At 44.1% G+C, this 16,762-nt stretch overlaps 1 protein-coding gene and 1 pseudogene across 1 annotated transcript; one reads left to right on the top strand and one right to left on the bottom strand.

Annotated features, from left to right (window-relative positions):
• The first annotated feature begins 581 nt into the window (after positions 1-581).
• Positions 582-9,842, top strand: LOC122463998 (olfactory receptor-like protein COR4). The gene is made up of 2 exons (XM_043537693.1): positions 582-1,493; positions 9,813-9,842. Exons 1-2 carry the CDS (start codon positions 582-584, stop codon positions 9,840-9,842), a joined length of 942 nt encoding a protein of 313 aa, XP_043393628.1.
• A 2,018-nt stretch (positions 9,843-11,860) lies between these two features.
• LOC119565066 lies at positions 11,861-14,661 on the bottom strand (annotated as a pseudogene).
• Between the last annotated feature and the right edge of the window lie 2,101 nt (positions 14,662-16,762).

Genomic DNA, 16,762 nt, shown 5'->3' with positions numbered 1-16,762 from the left:
AGAAGTGTATGAGTGGTAATTTTTCAGCAGCCAAAGAACAAGAAGCTTCAGGATTTAGTCAGTATGGCAGTAGTGTCCAGAAGGGATAAATTTGGAAGTTCCATTTTTGAACTATTTCCTTAATGAATGTATGTGCATCCTGTGTACTGCCTGGTCGCCAATGATTTAAAAACACGAAGGCAAATTTCGGTGCTTGAAACTGTCACCCAATATCCGGAGAGTGTGATGCAAACTGTGTCTTCCTCCTTCCCATGTTATTGTTCCCAGGTATAATGGAGATCCACGGATCCTAAGTCTACACTGATCAGTGAAATTAAAATATCAGCTGAATCAGGGTCAAAATGTAAATCAGACTAAATAGCAGGATAATGCACTTTCCTAGAGATAAAGGATTTTTTTTCTCCCTTAGAAGAAGTGAAGGAGTTCTGGGTTTTCCCATCAGTTGTTACAGGTTCCATTCCACAACTCAAAGGGTCTCTGTGCATATGACCACAGTTCTTTATATTAGCATACACCATTTTCATAAGAACTAATGCCTTCCTTTATGGTTGATCCCGCAGCGAGCGCCCCAGGCTGAATGAATGGCTGGAGGAAATTGTACGACAGTGACCGAGTTCATTCTCACAGGACTGACAGACCGTCTGGAGCTGCAGGTCCCCCTCTTCACAGTGTTCCTAGTGATCTACGGTATCACCCTGGTGTGGAATCTGGGAATGATGGTTTTAATCAGGATCGATCCCCGACTTCACACCCCCATGTACTTCTTCCTCAAGAATTTGTCCCTCGTGGATGTCTGTTACTCCACAGTCATCACTCCCAAGATGCTGATGAGCTTCTTAGCCGAGAGGAAAGCTATTTCCTACACAGCTTGCATGATCCAATATTTTAGCTTCATATTGCTTGCCATCTCTGAGTGCCTTCTGCTGGCAGCAATGGCGTACGACCGTTATGTAGCCATCTGTAACCCGCTGCTGTACACAGTCATCATGTCACCAAAGCACTGCCTACGGCTGGCGGCTGGATCATATCTATGGGCCTTCCTGAACTCTGTGATACACACAAGCGGTTTGCTAAGATTATCCTACTGCCACTCCAATATCCTGAATCATTTTTTCTGTGATATGAACCCCCTTCTAAAGCTCTCCACTTCTGGCACCTATGTCAACGAGCTACTTGTCTTCCTCTTTGGCAGTCTGATAGAGGTGATCAGTATTGGGACCATCCTCATCTCATACATCTTAATTATTGCAACTGTGCTGCAGATCCGCTCCATCGACGGCAGGTGCAAAGCCTTCTCCACCTGCACCTCCCACCTGACGGCTGTCTCCATCTTCCACGGGACAATTCTCTTCATGTACTTCCGACCCAGCGCCAGCTACGCACTGCACACAGACAAAATGGCCTCCGTGTTCTACACGGTGGTGATCCCCATGCTGAACCCCCTCGTCTACAGCTTGAGGAACAAGGATGTGATGGATGCCCTGAGGAGAGCAATAGAGACAAAATTGAGGGCCCATTTTCCCCCAAAGGGTGTCTTAATAGGACAACCAAATCCTTCAACGGCTGCTCTGCACACATAGGGCTTGGCTCCACTATGGGGTGGATCAATGCTGCGGTGATCGATTCACTGGGGGACAAGTTAGCAGGTCTAGTGAAGACTCACTGGATCGACCCCGATTGTTCTGCCATTGATTCTGGTACTCCACCAGAATGAGATGAGTAAGGGGAGTCAACAGGAGAGTTTCTCCTGTAGACTCAGCGAAGTGTGGACCCAGCAGTAAGTAGATCTAAGCTACGTCTATTTGAGTGACACTACTAACACAACTCAAATTATGTAGCTTCGATTGACCTGTTCCCTTAGTGTAAACTAGGCCATGTGGTCTGATTCAGAAAGTCCATAAGCACATGTTTAAGTATGTCTCCCTTTGACTTCAGTGGGACATAACCATATGTTTAAAGTTAAACATGTATTTAAGTGCGGCCTCAGACAGACATGCTTTTCTGAGTAGACACCTTATGTGCATAAAAAGGCCATGTCAGTTATAAAATGATGATTTGGCTCCCCTGTACAGATAGTAAAATACTTTGATTTTTCAGTGTAAGATGTAAGAGTGTGATTCAAATATTGCTTAGAATTACTGAATAAAAGGGAAAAGTTCACACTGCAACCATTGAGTCATGAGCAATAACAAGGACTGGTTTGATACTCCAAAAACATTGACAGATATTTGTTCAAATACATTTTGTGATTTTGCTTCAATCAGATCCACAGCCCAGCTCATCTGTTTTTCTGGAGACACTTTTGTGCGTGTAATTATGTTGAAAACTGTGTCTGTTGAAAGGGAGAATGTCATGAATGCTCACTCAGATATAATATTTTGTCAGTACTCACACCAAAAATCTCCCCCGCCCCCACCCCACACACACGCACATAACTCTTTGGTCACCTAAATTACCTGGTCTTTAATTGCAACTCCTAAACTCACAAACATATACAGACACATTTTCAAGGATAGTCATTGTTGGTGAATGCCACGGTTATTGGGACTCAATGTAAAAGACCTTGGGCCCTATTTTCCTAAGTGCTGAGTACATGCAGCTCCCCTTGATTTCAGCTGGAGTGATGGATCTTTTATTTCTGGAAATGAGGGATTGAGGGGACTGAAGTTGGGCACCAAAATCACTAGCCATTTCTGAAACTTTTCGACACGGCGAATTACAACAGTGAATACCTGAAGCACCAGTCACCTCAGGGTACGTCCACACTGCAACATAAGCCCAGGGTTTGAACTCCTGCTCAAGTCAACTCAAACCCCCCTCCATCTTCACATAAATTGTACTAAGCAAGGGCTCAAAGACCGGGTCCGACGACCCACAGTGATAGAAGGTCTGAGCCTGAGTCAAGCTAAGACCCAGGGTTTATGTTTTTTATTGCTGTGCAGTGTAGATGCAGCCCCTCTGGACTCCTGCTCTGGGAGTCAGCCAAAAATATCCCAAAGGCTGAGTTTCTTTGTCCTCTGGACAATAAAGTGTTCCCACACTGCACCACGAACAAAAAGCTAGAGTGGTCACATTTTGGAAGCGTGCTAGGAACTCTGGGATATGGGTGGTTGAAATGGGGATCCGTGTAGATTCTGGAGCCCCAGTTTGGGACCCAGGATACAACAATCCCTAACCTGGGGTTACAAATGAGTATAGATTCTCAAACCCGAGGTTAACAAACTCAGGCTCTGCAAATGTGAGCTCTACTAGCCCAGGGCTTACACTGCAGTGTAGACATGTCCTCAGAGAGCTAGTGAGTCACTGTGGTGTGGGTGTGTGTCCAGCACAATGGGGCTCTGGTCTCAGTTTGCACCTCCAGTCACGACTGTAAAAGTGAGAACATTGAACTACGGGCAAATTTCAACCACCTGCCAGGCTCCTGCTAAGATCCTTTGATTTCATACGTATGACGCAGCAGAGCTCCCCTCAGGAAATGGAGAGATTGAACTAATCTGTGGAATCCCAGTCTAACCCCTAGGCCCGCTGCCTTTCAGACCCATGACACCCAGTCAAACATTTCCCCTCTTTTTCATGTTTTTTGTTCCCTTCTGCCTCTGGCTGCTGCCACCCCCTTTCTGCCCTCACCCATACACCGTTTGGTTTTATCTGAGTCCAAAACACAGCTCAGACCCAGGGCAGGGGACAGAGCAAGTTTAAAGGCTGGGGAGCCTCCTGCATGGCCTACAGAAGCAGCGGAATCCGAGAACTGTGCAGGCAGAGGAAGGGGGCAAAGAACAGAGCCACACCCGCTACCAGCACCAGCCATCTTAACAGAAAGCATCACCCAGCCCATCACATAGAACCATAAGACTAGTCATACGGCGTCAGACCAATGGTCCATCTAGCCAAGTGACCTGTCTTCCACAATGGCCAATGCCAGATGTTTCAGAGAGAATGAACAGAACAGGGCAATTATCCAGTGATCCATCCCCTGTCATCCACTCCCAGCTTCTGTCAGTCAGAAGTTTAGGGACATCCATAGCATGGGATTGCATCCCTGACCATCCTGGCTAATAGCTTTTGATGGACTGATCCTCCAAGAACTTATCTAATTCTTTTTAAAACCCAGTTATACTTTTGGCCTTCACAACATCCCCTGGCAATCAGTGTCATCTGCACAGCTCTACTGCTGACAGTTGAAATTCTTCTTATACACCTCAAATATTGGCTTGTGTTTTAGGAACTGAGTTCCAGACCCTAGGTTGTTGTATACTTTCATTGAAGTCACTTGAAGTCAAAGGAGCTACACAAATGACAGCAAATGAGGATCTGGCCCTGAAAATAAGGAGTTCTACTGATATATCTTATTTTTATTAGTTAGTTTATCCAAGGGAAGGATCAAGAAGTGCCTTAAGCATGCTAAATATGTGCCTGTGTGAGACAAAGATTTCCAATCGGGTAAGGATCTTCAATTCTGCAGACAGAGGCATAAAATTCAGTGGCTGGAAGCTAAATAAACTCAGTCAAGATATGAGGTGCACCTTTTCTTCCTGAGGGTAATTAATTATTTGAACAAATTACTTATTACTGCGGTGGATGTTCCATCATGTAATGTCTTGAAATCAAGGCGAAATATCTTTCTAAATCATATACTATAGCTCAAAGAGAATTCAGGGGCTCGATGGATAAATTAAGGGGTGAGGGACTTGCGCCTGTGTTATGAAGGAAGTTCAACTAGATGAAGGTATTGTTCCTTTCAGCATGTTTAAGTCACTTTAAACAAATCTAGGAATCTGAGTCTCTTTATGTCTTCCCAACACATCTTGATCTCTGACCTATAACGATACAGAACAATAACCCTGTTATCTCTGTTCAGAATATGACATTTCTTTCAGCAGCTATTCGCACATCCCATAGCAGTGTGGAAGTGGAGACACTGAGCGAAAGCCTGGGCTTAACAAGACACGTATAAATCTGGAATAACTTTATAGATTTCACTGGCTTAACGATGGCATAAGCGCCTGAGCCAAAGGTGCTGAACTCAATGACAGCTTTCCATTGACTTCAGATCAAGGCATAGAATTTGATGCACTACTTAACTCTTCCTTGTTGGGAAGAGTCATCTCTACCTATATCTCCTCCCATCCTGAGCCAGGACCTGGGGGTCTTGCCAAGATGCTCCAATACAATGCAAGGCTCTCTCAGTCTCACTAGCTGCAAGAAAAGAGAGTTCCCAAAGAACAGCAGCAAAAGGGTTAAGGATCATAAAGTTTAATTCTACAGACACAAAACTGTACTTCTCTGCTAACAATGCCCATTGCAACTGACGTTCAAGGTATGTCTTCAGATGCTGGTATTTACAGATTCCCAATATATTTGATTATCGTCATTATGGTTATACCCAAGAGCATATCTAGTGTTGCAGCAGGTGAACGAATACTTTGATCAATACTGAGAGCAAAAGGCCAAACAGGAAGGAAGGGCCGGCAGTCTGGGTGCTCGCCTGTAATTTAGAAGACGAGTTAAATTCCTATCTCTGCCACAGATTTGCTGTGTGACCTTGGACAAGTCACTTAGCCCCTCCTTTGAAATTCTGTAAAATGGGGTTAATAGCACTTCCTTATTTCACAGAGGTGTTCTGAGGACACAGTCATGAGAAGGTTGTGAGATACTCAATTGTTGCAGTAGCTGGAGCAATATATGTCCTTTAGATACATCGCAAATACCTTACTTATGTTGGGGAATGCTGATCCACAGGAGCTGTCCCATTCACTACTGCAGGAATAAGATGTCACCCCTCAATAAGAGTCCAGTGATGTGGCTCAAACAGATGTGGAAAATGGTTAACATTATCAATAAGAACATTCCTATAACCGAGCCATTGGAACGCCTTTGGTGTGGTGTGTGTGTGTCCTTTCTAGTAGATACTACACCTGACATTCATAGCGCAGGGCATTTTTGCATGAAAAGGAGATAGAAGGGAGGGGAGTTGAATTAATAAGAAATTTGTTTCATATGAATTCCCAAAGTCCTGCCCCTTCCTTTCCTCCTCTGTGGCAAATATCCTAAACTCTGGATTGAGACATGAAGGATTCCATAGGCCAGATGCTTTGAAAATGATCCACTAGCTGATTCAGAAATGACCATTAAAAGGAAGAGAGACATGCCATGGAATAAAGCTGTGGATAGAGGTGAAAGCATTTGAAGAAAAGCAGGGCCCAGTTGTGACAGGGTATGGCCAGACTGCAGTATTTTGTGGCTATACTGTGCTGGTGTAATAGCCCTGAGTAGGTTGAAGATCATTACATAAAAATGGACATACTGGGTCAGAGCAAAGGTCCATCTAGCCCAGTGTCCTGTCTTCCAACAGTAGCCAGTGCCAGGTGCCCAGAGGGAATGAACAGAAAAGGTAATGATCAAGTGATCCATCCTTTGTTGCTCATTCCCAGCTTCTGGAAAACAGAGGCAAGGGACACCATCCCTGCCCAGCCTGGCTAATCTGGAGCAATGATGGACCAATCCTCCATGAGTGTATCTAGTTCTTTTTTGAACCCTGTAATAGTCTTGGCTTTCACAATATCTTCTGGCAAGGAGTTCCACAGGTTCACTGTGCATTGTGTGAAGAAATACTTCCTTTTATTTGTGTTAAACCTGCTGCCTATTTATTTCATTTGGTGACCCCTAGTTCTTGTGTTATCAGAAGTAGTAAACAACACTTTCTTAACTACTTTCTCTACACCAGTCATGACTGTATAGACTTCAGTCATATCCCCCCCTTAGTCATCTCTTTTTCAAGCTGAAAAGCTCCAGTCTTATTAATCTCTCCTCACATGGAAGCCGTTCCATACCCCTAATCATTTTTGTTGCCTTTTTCTGAATCTTTTCCAATTCCAATATATCTTTTTTGAGATGGGACGACCACATCTGCACACAGTATTCAAGATGTGGGCATACCATGGATTAATATAGAGGCAAGATGATATTTTCTGTCCTATTTTCTATCCCTTTTTTACTTATTCCCACCAGTCTGTTCTCTTTTTTGACTGCCGCTTCACATTGAGTGGATGTTTTCAGAGAACTGTCCACAATGACTCCGAGATCACTTCCTTGAGTGGTAACAGCTAACTTAGACCCCATCATTCTCATCACTGATTCCCAAGGGGCTGTAAGAGTGTGGTGGAGAGCATGACTTGGTCCCCGGCATGCAGCATCCCTGCTTCCACAATGGTACCTGCCATGTTCCATTCTCTTTGCCGGCCCAGGGTGCCATTTGCAATGTACAATGTTGGTTTTCCAATTTATTTGAACTCTGGGAACATGACCTTGTGTCTGTGAAACTTCGCAACCCAATTAAATGTGACCTATGGATGGTTCTGAACAGTCACCTTCCGACCGGTTGGAGTCTAGAACTTGAAACAGCAGGAAAGCTGTTGGGTGCACAAATTCAGGGTTCCCGTTTGGCCCTGTTGTAGAGCAGTCTCCTCCAAAACCCCACTCCTCCCCTGCTCATGACCTCCTCCCAAGCACCCCCTGGTGGCCTGAGTGGTCCTGCAGAACTCTGCCATCCATCTCTCCCTCCTCCAGGCTCCACAGCTGCACTCACAACAGATCAGTCTCGCCGGCCCTTCCAGCCAGGTTTTATTTATTTTCCAAGTAGGGTGACCAGATGTCTGGATTTTATAGGGACAGTCCTGATTCTTGGGTCTTTTTCTTCTAAGAGCTCCTATTACTCCTCACCCTGCCCCGACTTTTCACACCAGCTGTCTGGTCACCCTATTTCCAAGAGAAAACAAACAAAAAGGAGCATAACAGTATAAGACAATTTTACTGCTGGCCTTAGTCTCTGCTCTCGGGGTCTTTCCTCCAAGGTTATTGCCAAACTCTCTGTCTCTAGCCTTTGATGTCTTTTTATGTTATGGCACTATAGCTTCATTCCATTTTGCACATATATGGAAAAATCATAAGTAGTATTCCTAGGAGCACAAGAAGTGGATTTAAGTGATTGATGATTCAGAGAAAACTTCCCTGGACTGACCAGAGCATATGAATATTCAAATGTCAGTGTGTGAGCAAGCTTGCTAGTGCTATGAATATTGATAGCCCCATCACACTAGTACTTCATAATGGGTACTAGTACATCACAATCGTACATCTTTATAAATTGATTGGACTACATGTATCCTTTATCTGTCCCCACATCATACTCGCAAGTCAATGGAGTTACTTCTGGGATGAATCTGTCTCAGGGTTTACAAAGTCCAAAGAAAGCCAAACAAAGCAGACCCTTGATATAATTTCATGATCACCAGAGAAACTCTTTCATAGGTTGGAGAGAAGATAAAGAAGTAAATTGAAGCACTCCCATAAAAATGTCCAGGACTGAGATCTATGGTGCTGAACTAATATGCACTGGAGAGACTCCATTGAGTCCAATGGTCAATGGCTCTGGTCCTTAATGAATGACAAGGGGGCTGGTATAGTTTTTTCAGATCGATTTGAATGAGAAGGGGCAGCTCTTTTTTTTATACACAGCTGTTCTCTGGGAGAAGGTGCCACTGTACAAATTGTCTTGGCAAATTGTCTTAACTTCAGTTACACTACAAATAGGTTTACTTATTCATTACTCTGGCAGAGCAAGTGTTAATATTGACATTATTTCTGTATCATGAGTCTTATGTTGTTTTCCTAACCATTCCCAATAGGTTTTCTTGCCTAATTAGATAATGACAGAATTGCTCAAAAACCAATGTTTTAATGAGCAGCTTATTATAATCCATAATAATGGATGCTGTCTACAAAGTTCTCCAAACTTTGGAGAATTATGTCAATATGAACCTTACTGGCATAACCAGTGCTGGACAATAGCATTTACTCTTTCCCTTTTTTCCCTCTTTCAATATCTTCACTTTCGGGCCAAATTCATAGAATCACAGAATATCAGGGTTGGAAGGGATCTCAGGAGGTATCTAGTCCAACCCCCTTGCTCAAAGCAGGACCAATCCCCAATTTTTGCCCCAGATCCCTAAATGGCCCCCTCAAAGATTGAACTCACAACCCTGGGTTTAGCAGGCCAATGCTCAAACCACTGAGCTATCCCTCCCCCTCATCTCTAGCAACATTCTTTTATTCTATATAGGGCTATATTTGGCCCATTGTGTCCAAAGCCATGACAAATCAACCAGGTCACTGCGGCGTGAGTCTATGATCCTTGCTCACATTGACTAGCACTTACTCATAGCAGGAGCCCCAATGAGATCAAGTTCTACTCAGTGCAAGTAAAGTAAGATCGGCTTAGGTTCCAAATAAACTAAAAATTTTAATGCGCACAAGACAGACAAGAAGGGGTTTTATCCCATACATAACAACATGTTAGAGCATCTCGAAACTATAGGCTCGATTCTGATTTCCTTAAACTGAATAGCCCCTTACTGTGAGAGTGGTCTCATGGACTCCCACCTGCTGAAAAAGTGTGGGTAAGGGCATAAAAATCTGTCATTAAAAAGCCACGAAACTATGTTAAGGAAATAAGCAGAATCTCTTATTTAATCTGGAAGAAACAGTGCAATCCTCAGAGTGTTTTATGTCAATGCAACATTAATATAAATCAGTATTGAAACTGATGGTGAAGTGAAATACAATTGGCCAGATTCTAAGCTAGTGTAAATCAGCATCACCCCATTGATGCCAAAGGGGCAGAAAGCCCAACTAATGTAATGTAACTTGATGGAGTGCCACTTAAATTAATGTGGCTATATCTCCAGTCGGTGTAAATCATCTTTGCCCCATTGAAATCAATTCCATAGGGCTAAATTGAGTGGAAATCCATCAACCTCAACAAAAAACTCACAGATACAGATTGAAATCAATGGCGCTCCAGCTCCAGTTGGTGTAAGCTAGCATCACTACATTGCAATCAATGGGGTCAGATCCCCACAGGTGAAAATCAGCATTAGCTCCATTGGTGCTAATTCGTGAGACCCCAAAGTAAATAGGTGGAGCGCTACTGAACGCATTGGGCCAGAACCATAACTAGTCAAAATTGGTGTCTTTCCATTGAAGTCAGTGGGGCTACACACATTGATACAAGAAGAGGATCTGGCCCTTATGACCATAGGATTTCCCAAGGCACATAAATGACTTAGGGGCAAAAGCCCCTTATTGTGGCAGCAGTCTGGCTTGTTATAGCCAATTGGCAGATCATCTCCTTAACTTGTAACCTGGTGTAGATATGTAACCCACACACCGCCTGGGTGTGGTGCTCTGTCCCATCTGGTGGCACTGAGACCACTCAGAGAGAGTTTAATGAGTCTACCCTACATCCTTAGTTAAGAGCCATGTTGCTTTTAGCTCATGTGGTAGAGGCTCATGTACTAAGCTGCAGAGGTCCCAAATACAATCCCGACCGCCGAAGACTGGGGTCTGTCGGTGTTACAGATGCACATCAAATTATCCAGCCACAGGGGCAAGTGTGAATTGTGTGATGTTCATAGCTTCCCAACATTAGCCTTAATCCTAACCATACCCCTGCAGAGTTTGGGGAAGTTCTGGGGCAGACTCTTGTTCCATGACTGAACTAACCTGTAGAAGCTACCAGTTCCCCTCGGTCTCATAGAAACATGGGGATTGCCAGACAGGATCAGACACAAGGTCTATCTAGTCCAATAGCCTGTCTATGACAGTGGCTTATACCAGATGCTTCTAAGGAAAGCGGAAGAAGCTCATAGTAGGCAGATGTGGGATAATCTTCCCCCAACATTAGGTCATTGGAGAAGGAAAATAGTGGTATATTAGGTGATGGTCTGTTTCCATCTTGTCATTTGGTCAGAGGCCCATGCAGTGGTTATTCTGAGGTTGTTTAATCAGTTCTCCCTAAGAATCATCTGCATTGTCAGCTTTGTCCACAACCCTCCCTGACTTTGTATAGGTCCATATCTGAGTCTGCACTGGGATCAGAGTGAACCTCACATGATCTATGAGTTTGATGGAAATATTTTCCACATACCAGGCCCGGAGTTCTCTCTCTGATCCCGCATGATTGACATGTACTGTTCTCTGCAGTCCTGGCCTCCTTACAATTCTGTCACGGTAGTGCTGGAATTGAGATTGTGTGATCTTAGCACACCAGGAGTTGAGCACAGTCTAACAAAAGAGAATATAAAATAGATGGGCCTGTAGATTTAACATCGTCCTCTATTGAGATGCAATTTCAGAACAGCTCAGGTATTTGTATGATTTCAGCATCCTTTTACCTGAGTTTCAATCTACAGAGGGCATCCAGACCAAAGCACTAATGGTAACTGCAATTCACCTTTAAATCAAGAATAAGAGGCCTGTGATTTACAAACAGACTCTCATGAGGTCTAGCCTTACTGAGTACAACAAACTGCAGACACCCTCTAAGTAGAATGCTGGAAGTGTGCTACTCCCATAATAACCCGGTGGTCAGTGGTTTGAAACCAGGGTCAGCTAGCCCTGGCCTGTTTATTATTTACGGGTATAAAATGGCTATGACTAAAGTTAGTCTGGAAAGTGGAAGAAAGTTTCTAACCATCAGAGGAGGGAGATTCAGGAACAGCCTCCCATTAGAATCAGTGGAGTTATACAATGATTTAAAGTGGAGCTGAATAAGTTTATGAATGGGATTATATCATATTGCTGCCTGCAACAGCAGTAGACTGGACTCAATGACCTCAGGGGGTCACTTCCTGTCCTATGTTGCTCTTGGGATTGCCAATATTAACGAGCCTGCATTATGCACAACCATTTTTGTGCAATTCAAAGAAATAGTGCAACCCGAGAAATCAGGATGGTGACCCAGAGGACTTGCCTCCTCTCTCACAGCTGTTTATTGATTATTTTTTAAAATCAGTAACTACATTTATTGAGAAAATATCTTCCTGTATATCATCCTTCTAAAGGCGTCCTTCACTCCTTGTTTCTAAGGCTATAGATCAGGGGGTTCAGCATAGGGAACACAGAGATGACGTTGTCTTGGTCCAAGGTGTCGCCAGAACTGGGTCGTAAATACATAAAATCAGAGTATCGTAGAAGGTAGTGACAGCTGTCAGGTGAGAGGCACAGGTACAGAAGGGTTTGAGTGGATCTTCAGGATGGTGTATTAAGAAGACAGCCTGAAACATAAGGCCATGTTTCAGAGTCCTGGTGTGAGGCCTAAAGCCTGAGCTAAAGTAACCAAAACTTTGCAGATCTAAAGCAAAGCCAAGCTGTGAGCAAGAGGCAGGCCCCGTTCACAGAATCTGGCAAGAACAGGGCTGATATTGCAGAATCACACGTGCTTAACTAGTGCTAGGCACAAGAATATATACGCCAGCACATTCCGGAAAGGCGGTACCAGAACACCTCGATACCAAACACATTCCCCAGAGATAACAGGAGAACGCTGACCCATCTTAAGGATAAGGTCAGGATGACAGCATGATGGATAGAGATGTTTTAATCAAACCAACATGTACAAGGTAATGGGCAGCCCTTGGATCCGTCAATGGGTGGCACCCTAATACGTCAGAGGGTGTCACTCTGATACGTCAGGGGCATTTCGTCACTTGTTTGTATTTGTGTATAAAGATGTATCTCAGAGGGAGTGTCTTTGGCCAGCCTAGGGAGCAGTGCAGAGTCCCACCACTGACTGAGTTGCGTCCATTGACACAAGCATACAGGTCTGACTATCCATCCAGGGGCTAGTACTTTGCTCTATTGACAGTAAACCTGGCCAGGTGCCTTCACTGAAAATTGAGTCTGTGGATTTCTTGGGCTGTTTAATTGAGGTCTGCTATCTCCACAGAGCTGGGACAGCACACTGAATGAACACACACGCAGCCAACATCTGATCACAGATGGCGACGAGGCTGTACATATAAGAGACTATCTAGAACAACTAGCATAGTAATCTTGACAAATATAGTCGACAAGGTGAAATGAATAACATCATTGCGTTGTGTATGTCAGAGCAGGACAGCTTAAGGATGGGGAGGGATGTCAGAGAAGAAATGATTGCTGACCCTGGGGTGAGAGAAAGACACGCTGAATATACAAATTGTCCGGGCCGTTGAATTCACAAAGACACAACATCTATCAGCACACAGGGTTTCCTGGACATGATGACCCTCTACAGCAGTGGGTTACAGATGACTGTGAAGCGGTGAGAGGCCATGGTGGCCAGGAGGCATCATTCATTGGTCACAAAGACACAGACAAAGAAAAATTGCATGGCACACTCAGTGAATGAAATGATTCTATTACTCTCTGCTACAGAAGTCATGAGCACCTTAGGCGCAATGACAGAGGAATAACCAACATCTACAATGGACAGATTACTGAGGAAGAAACACATAGGGGTGTGAAGATGGGAGTCAATCCTGCTTAAAACAGTCATCCCAAGATTCCCTACCAGTGTGATAACATAGCTTAGTAGGAACAACATGAAGAGTGGGACCTGCAGCTCTGGGTGGTCCATGAATCCCAGAAAAATCAACTGTGTCACCATGGTATGAGGCGGCATGGGTGGGAAATCTAAATTTGCAAGTAAACAGGAGCCAAAAAGGGAGCATGTGTAGATTCCTTGTAACAACTCTGACTGCTCCTGTGAAATAGTGTGTCTTGGGGAATGTATTATGGGTTATGCACACACTTCCCCCTGGAGCTAGTGCACCGTCTCCTTACAGAAACACAAAACACTGTGCATTGTTTTACATTCAATTAAATATGTGCAGAGATTCCGCCACAATACGAGAGACTGTCCAAATCTGAATCGTTCCCATGCCAGAAATATCCTTTAGGGCACAGGGCTTTGCCATCCATGTCTCTCCTGCCCGCCCTCTCTGTTGTTAAATCAGATTAGTTTGGAAAGGAGGTAAATCATCTCTTGTAAATGTATAGACAATAATGAATGGTGTAGAACGTTTTCATTTACACTGGTTTTCTCTTCTGGCTCCCATCAATGTCAGTGGGAGTTGATGGCACTTGGCACCACTGAAACTCAAAGCAAAGGTCCTACAAAGGATCTGTGTCTAACGTTGGGAATCCCCAGCAGAAAGATGTTGCAGGGCTAATACGTACCTGTAGAGACATTCATGTCATTGAATGTCTTTTTTTCTTCCTGAAAGCTAGATTTTAAATGGAAAGATCTGCTCAACTTTAGAGAGTCACGAGTACCAAAGGGCAATAATACATGTAGATGACCATATGTTATAGCTAACATAAGGACTGTAGCAAGTTCTAAAAATCATCCCCCCCCCAATGGGTATTGGGTATATCTATGCGCCATTCCAAGGTGTGATTTAGTCATACGCAATCACAGCCAGGAGGCAACATTCACTGGTCACAAAGAAACAGATGAAGAATAGTTGTGCTGCACACTCCATGAAAGGAATGGCTCTCGTCTCTGCTACAAAGGTCATGAGCAGCCTGGGAGCTATGGCTGTGGAATACCCAATATCTACAATGGACATCTGGCTTAGGAAAAAGTACATGGGGGTATGAAGTCGGGTTTCAACCATGATTAACGCTATCATCCCAAGATTCCCCATCAGGCTGACCACATACATCACTAGGAACAACATAAAGAGGGGGATCTGTACATCTGGATGATCTGTGAATCCTACGAAAATGAACTCTGTCACCGTGGTGTGGTTTCTCTCTGCCATTTATTCCAGAAACTCTCTCCTCTGGTGGTGAAAAATAAAAATAAGGATTACAATTAATCAAGGGGCAATAAAGATTGAGTACAGATCCCTCATAATCCCTGTGATTATACACTGTTTCATAGGAACAAACATAATACATCAAAGGACAGTCCTAGGGAATGTTCTCTTTGTATTACCCACATGCTTTCCATTAGAGATAGGATACGTTCCAGCTACAGAAATATTGTATACTCTGTGTTAATATGCATGAAACCATCCAGTGGGTCAAATCTTCTATAAAATAAGAGATATATAGATTGGGAGTGTTTAGTTTAGAAGGGAGGCAAATAATCTCCTCTCAATGTACACAAATAATCAATGCTATAGAGTTTATTCATGGTCATTGATTTTCTCTTCCTAATCCGAACGACCTCAAAGGGCACAAGGGATGCTCAGTGCCCCTTTTATATAGGTGCCTAAATAGAAATTTAGGTGCCTAATATGAGGCAGCCCCAGCGGAAAAGTTTGGTATCACTGTCTATGTAGCCTTAAAGTGTCACTGTCCTATTGGAGTCAGTGTATGTTTTACAGACATTCTTTGTCACCATGTGCATTATTTTTCCTCCCTCCTACAAATCGTCCCAGAGGTACTAACATTTGTAAGAGGTGTGGACTGTAACTGATTCTATGGTTACTTTTGACTCTCAGATTCACAGAGCCTAGAAATGAGAAAATGCGTCTCCTAGGGATAAATACTAAGTCAACCTGTGGAACTCCTTGCCAGAAGGTGTTTTGAGGGCAGGCTTCAAAAAAGAACTAGATAAACTCATGGAGGATAGGTCCATCAATGGCTATTAGCCAGGATGGGCAGGGATGGAGTCCCTAGCCTCTGTTTGCCAAAAGCTGGGAATGGGCGACAGGGGACGGATCACTTGATGATTCCCTGTTCTGTTCATTCCCCCTGGGGCACCTGGCACTGGCCACTGTCAGAAGACAGGAGACTGGGCTAGATGGACCTTTGGTCTGACCCAGTATGGTCATTCTGTTTCTATGGAATTTCACTGCCACATTCACAAAGAGATGCTCAAAAGATAATAATAATGACATTTCTTACCAGTCATGGGGTAGGTGTACACTCAGTAAATTCCATTGTATTTGGTGGAGGAAGTGATGGGCTGGTTTGGCTCCCAATAACTGATGAGGAGGTGTCAATTCCAGAAGCGGCAAAGCTGCTTTTGTAGTGAGCCAGCCACTCCCAGTCCCTATTCGACTCCAGTGACGCCTTCAGAGGACCCAACCACATCAGCCACACCATCAGGGGCTCATTCACCTGCAGGTCTACTAATGTGATATATCCCATCATGTGCCAGCAATGCCCCTCTACCATGTACATTGGCCAAACCGGACACCTCCTCCTCAATTATTGGGAGTGGACCACATCTACCCTGATTGAATCGGCCCTGCCAACACTGGCTCTCCACTTGTGAGGGAACTCCCTTCTCTTCATGTGTCAGGATAACAATGCCTGCATCTGTAATTTTCACTCCATGCATCTGAAGTAGTGGGTTCTTTACCCACAAAAGCTTATGCTCAAATAAATCTGTTAGCCTTTAAGGTGCCACCGGACACCGTGTTGTTTTTGTGGATACAGACGAACATGGCTACCCCCTGATAGAATGTCAGAAGAGATCATTAAAATGTCTTTGATGTCTCCTGGAGGCTGGGGATAATAAATCACAGATTCCAAAATAGAACAGCTCTAACAGGAGAGATTGAGAGAGAACCACACCAGAATATCCCATATTTCAGCAACTAGAGTGCCCACAGGAGAGGTGGGAGACCCCTGGTCAAATCTCTTCTCCTTTGAGGTGGAAGGGGTAGGCATCTGGATGCTCCGAAAGAAGTAGCTTCAGGTTGGGGGGTTGTCTGTCACCTACTACAGGACAGGCCTAACAAAGAAAATAACAGAACGCCACTAGCTGTCACCTTCAGCCCCCAACTAAAACCCCTCCAACGCATTATTAAGGATCTACAACCTATCCTGAAGGATGACCCAACACTCTCACAAATCTTGGGAGACAGGCCAGTCCTTGCCTACAGACAACCCCCCAACCTAAAGCGAATAAAAATGTTGGCTG

Source organism: Chelonia mydas, unplaced genomic scaffold (assembly GCF_015237465.2).
Source record: "Chelonia mydas isolate rCheMyd1 unplaced genomic scaffold, rCheMyd1.pri.v2 scaffold_98_arrow_ctg1, whole genome shotgun sequence".
NCBI classification, from domain to species: Eukaryota; Metazoa; Chordata; order Testudines; family Cheloniidae; genus Chelonia; species Chelonia mydas.
The sequence above is the reverse complement of the archived record's forward strand: the minus strand, read 5'-3'. Positions and strand labels throughout refer to the sequence as shown.

What these genes read in the sequence shown, in the direction of transcription:
- LOC122463998 (XM_043537693.1), top strand. Translation starts at nt 582, where the DNA reads ATGGCTGGAGGAAATTGTACGACAGTGACCGAGTTCATTCTCACAGGA. An exon ending in TGGATGCCCTGAGGAGAGCA is followed by an intron (nt 1,494 to 9,812) that starts ATAGAGACAAAA and finishes AAATCCATCAAC; the next exon opens with CTCAACAAAAAACTCACAGA.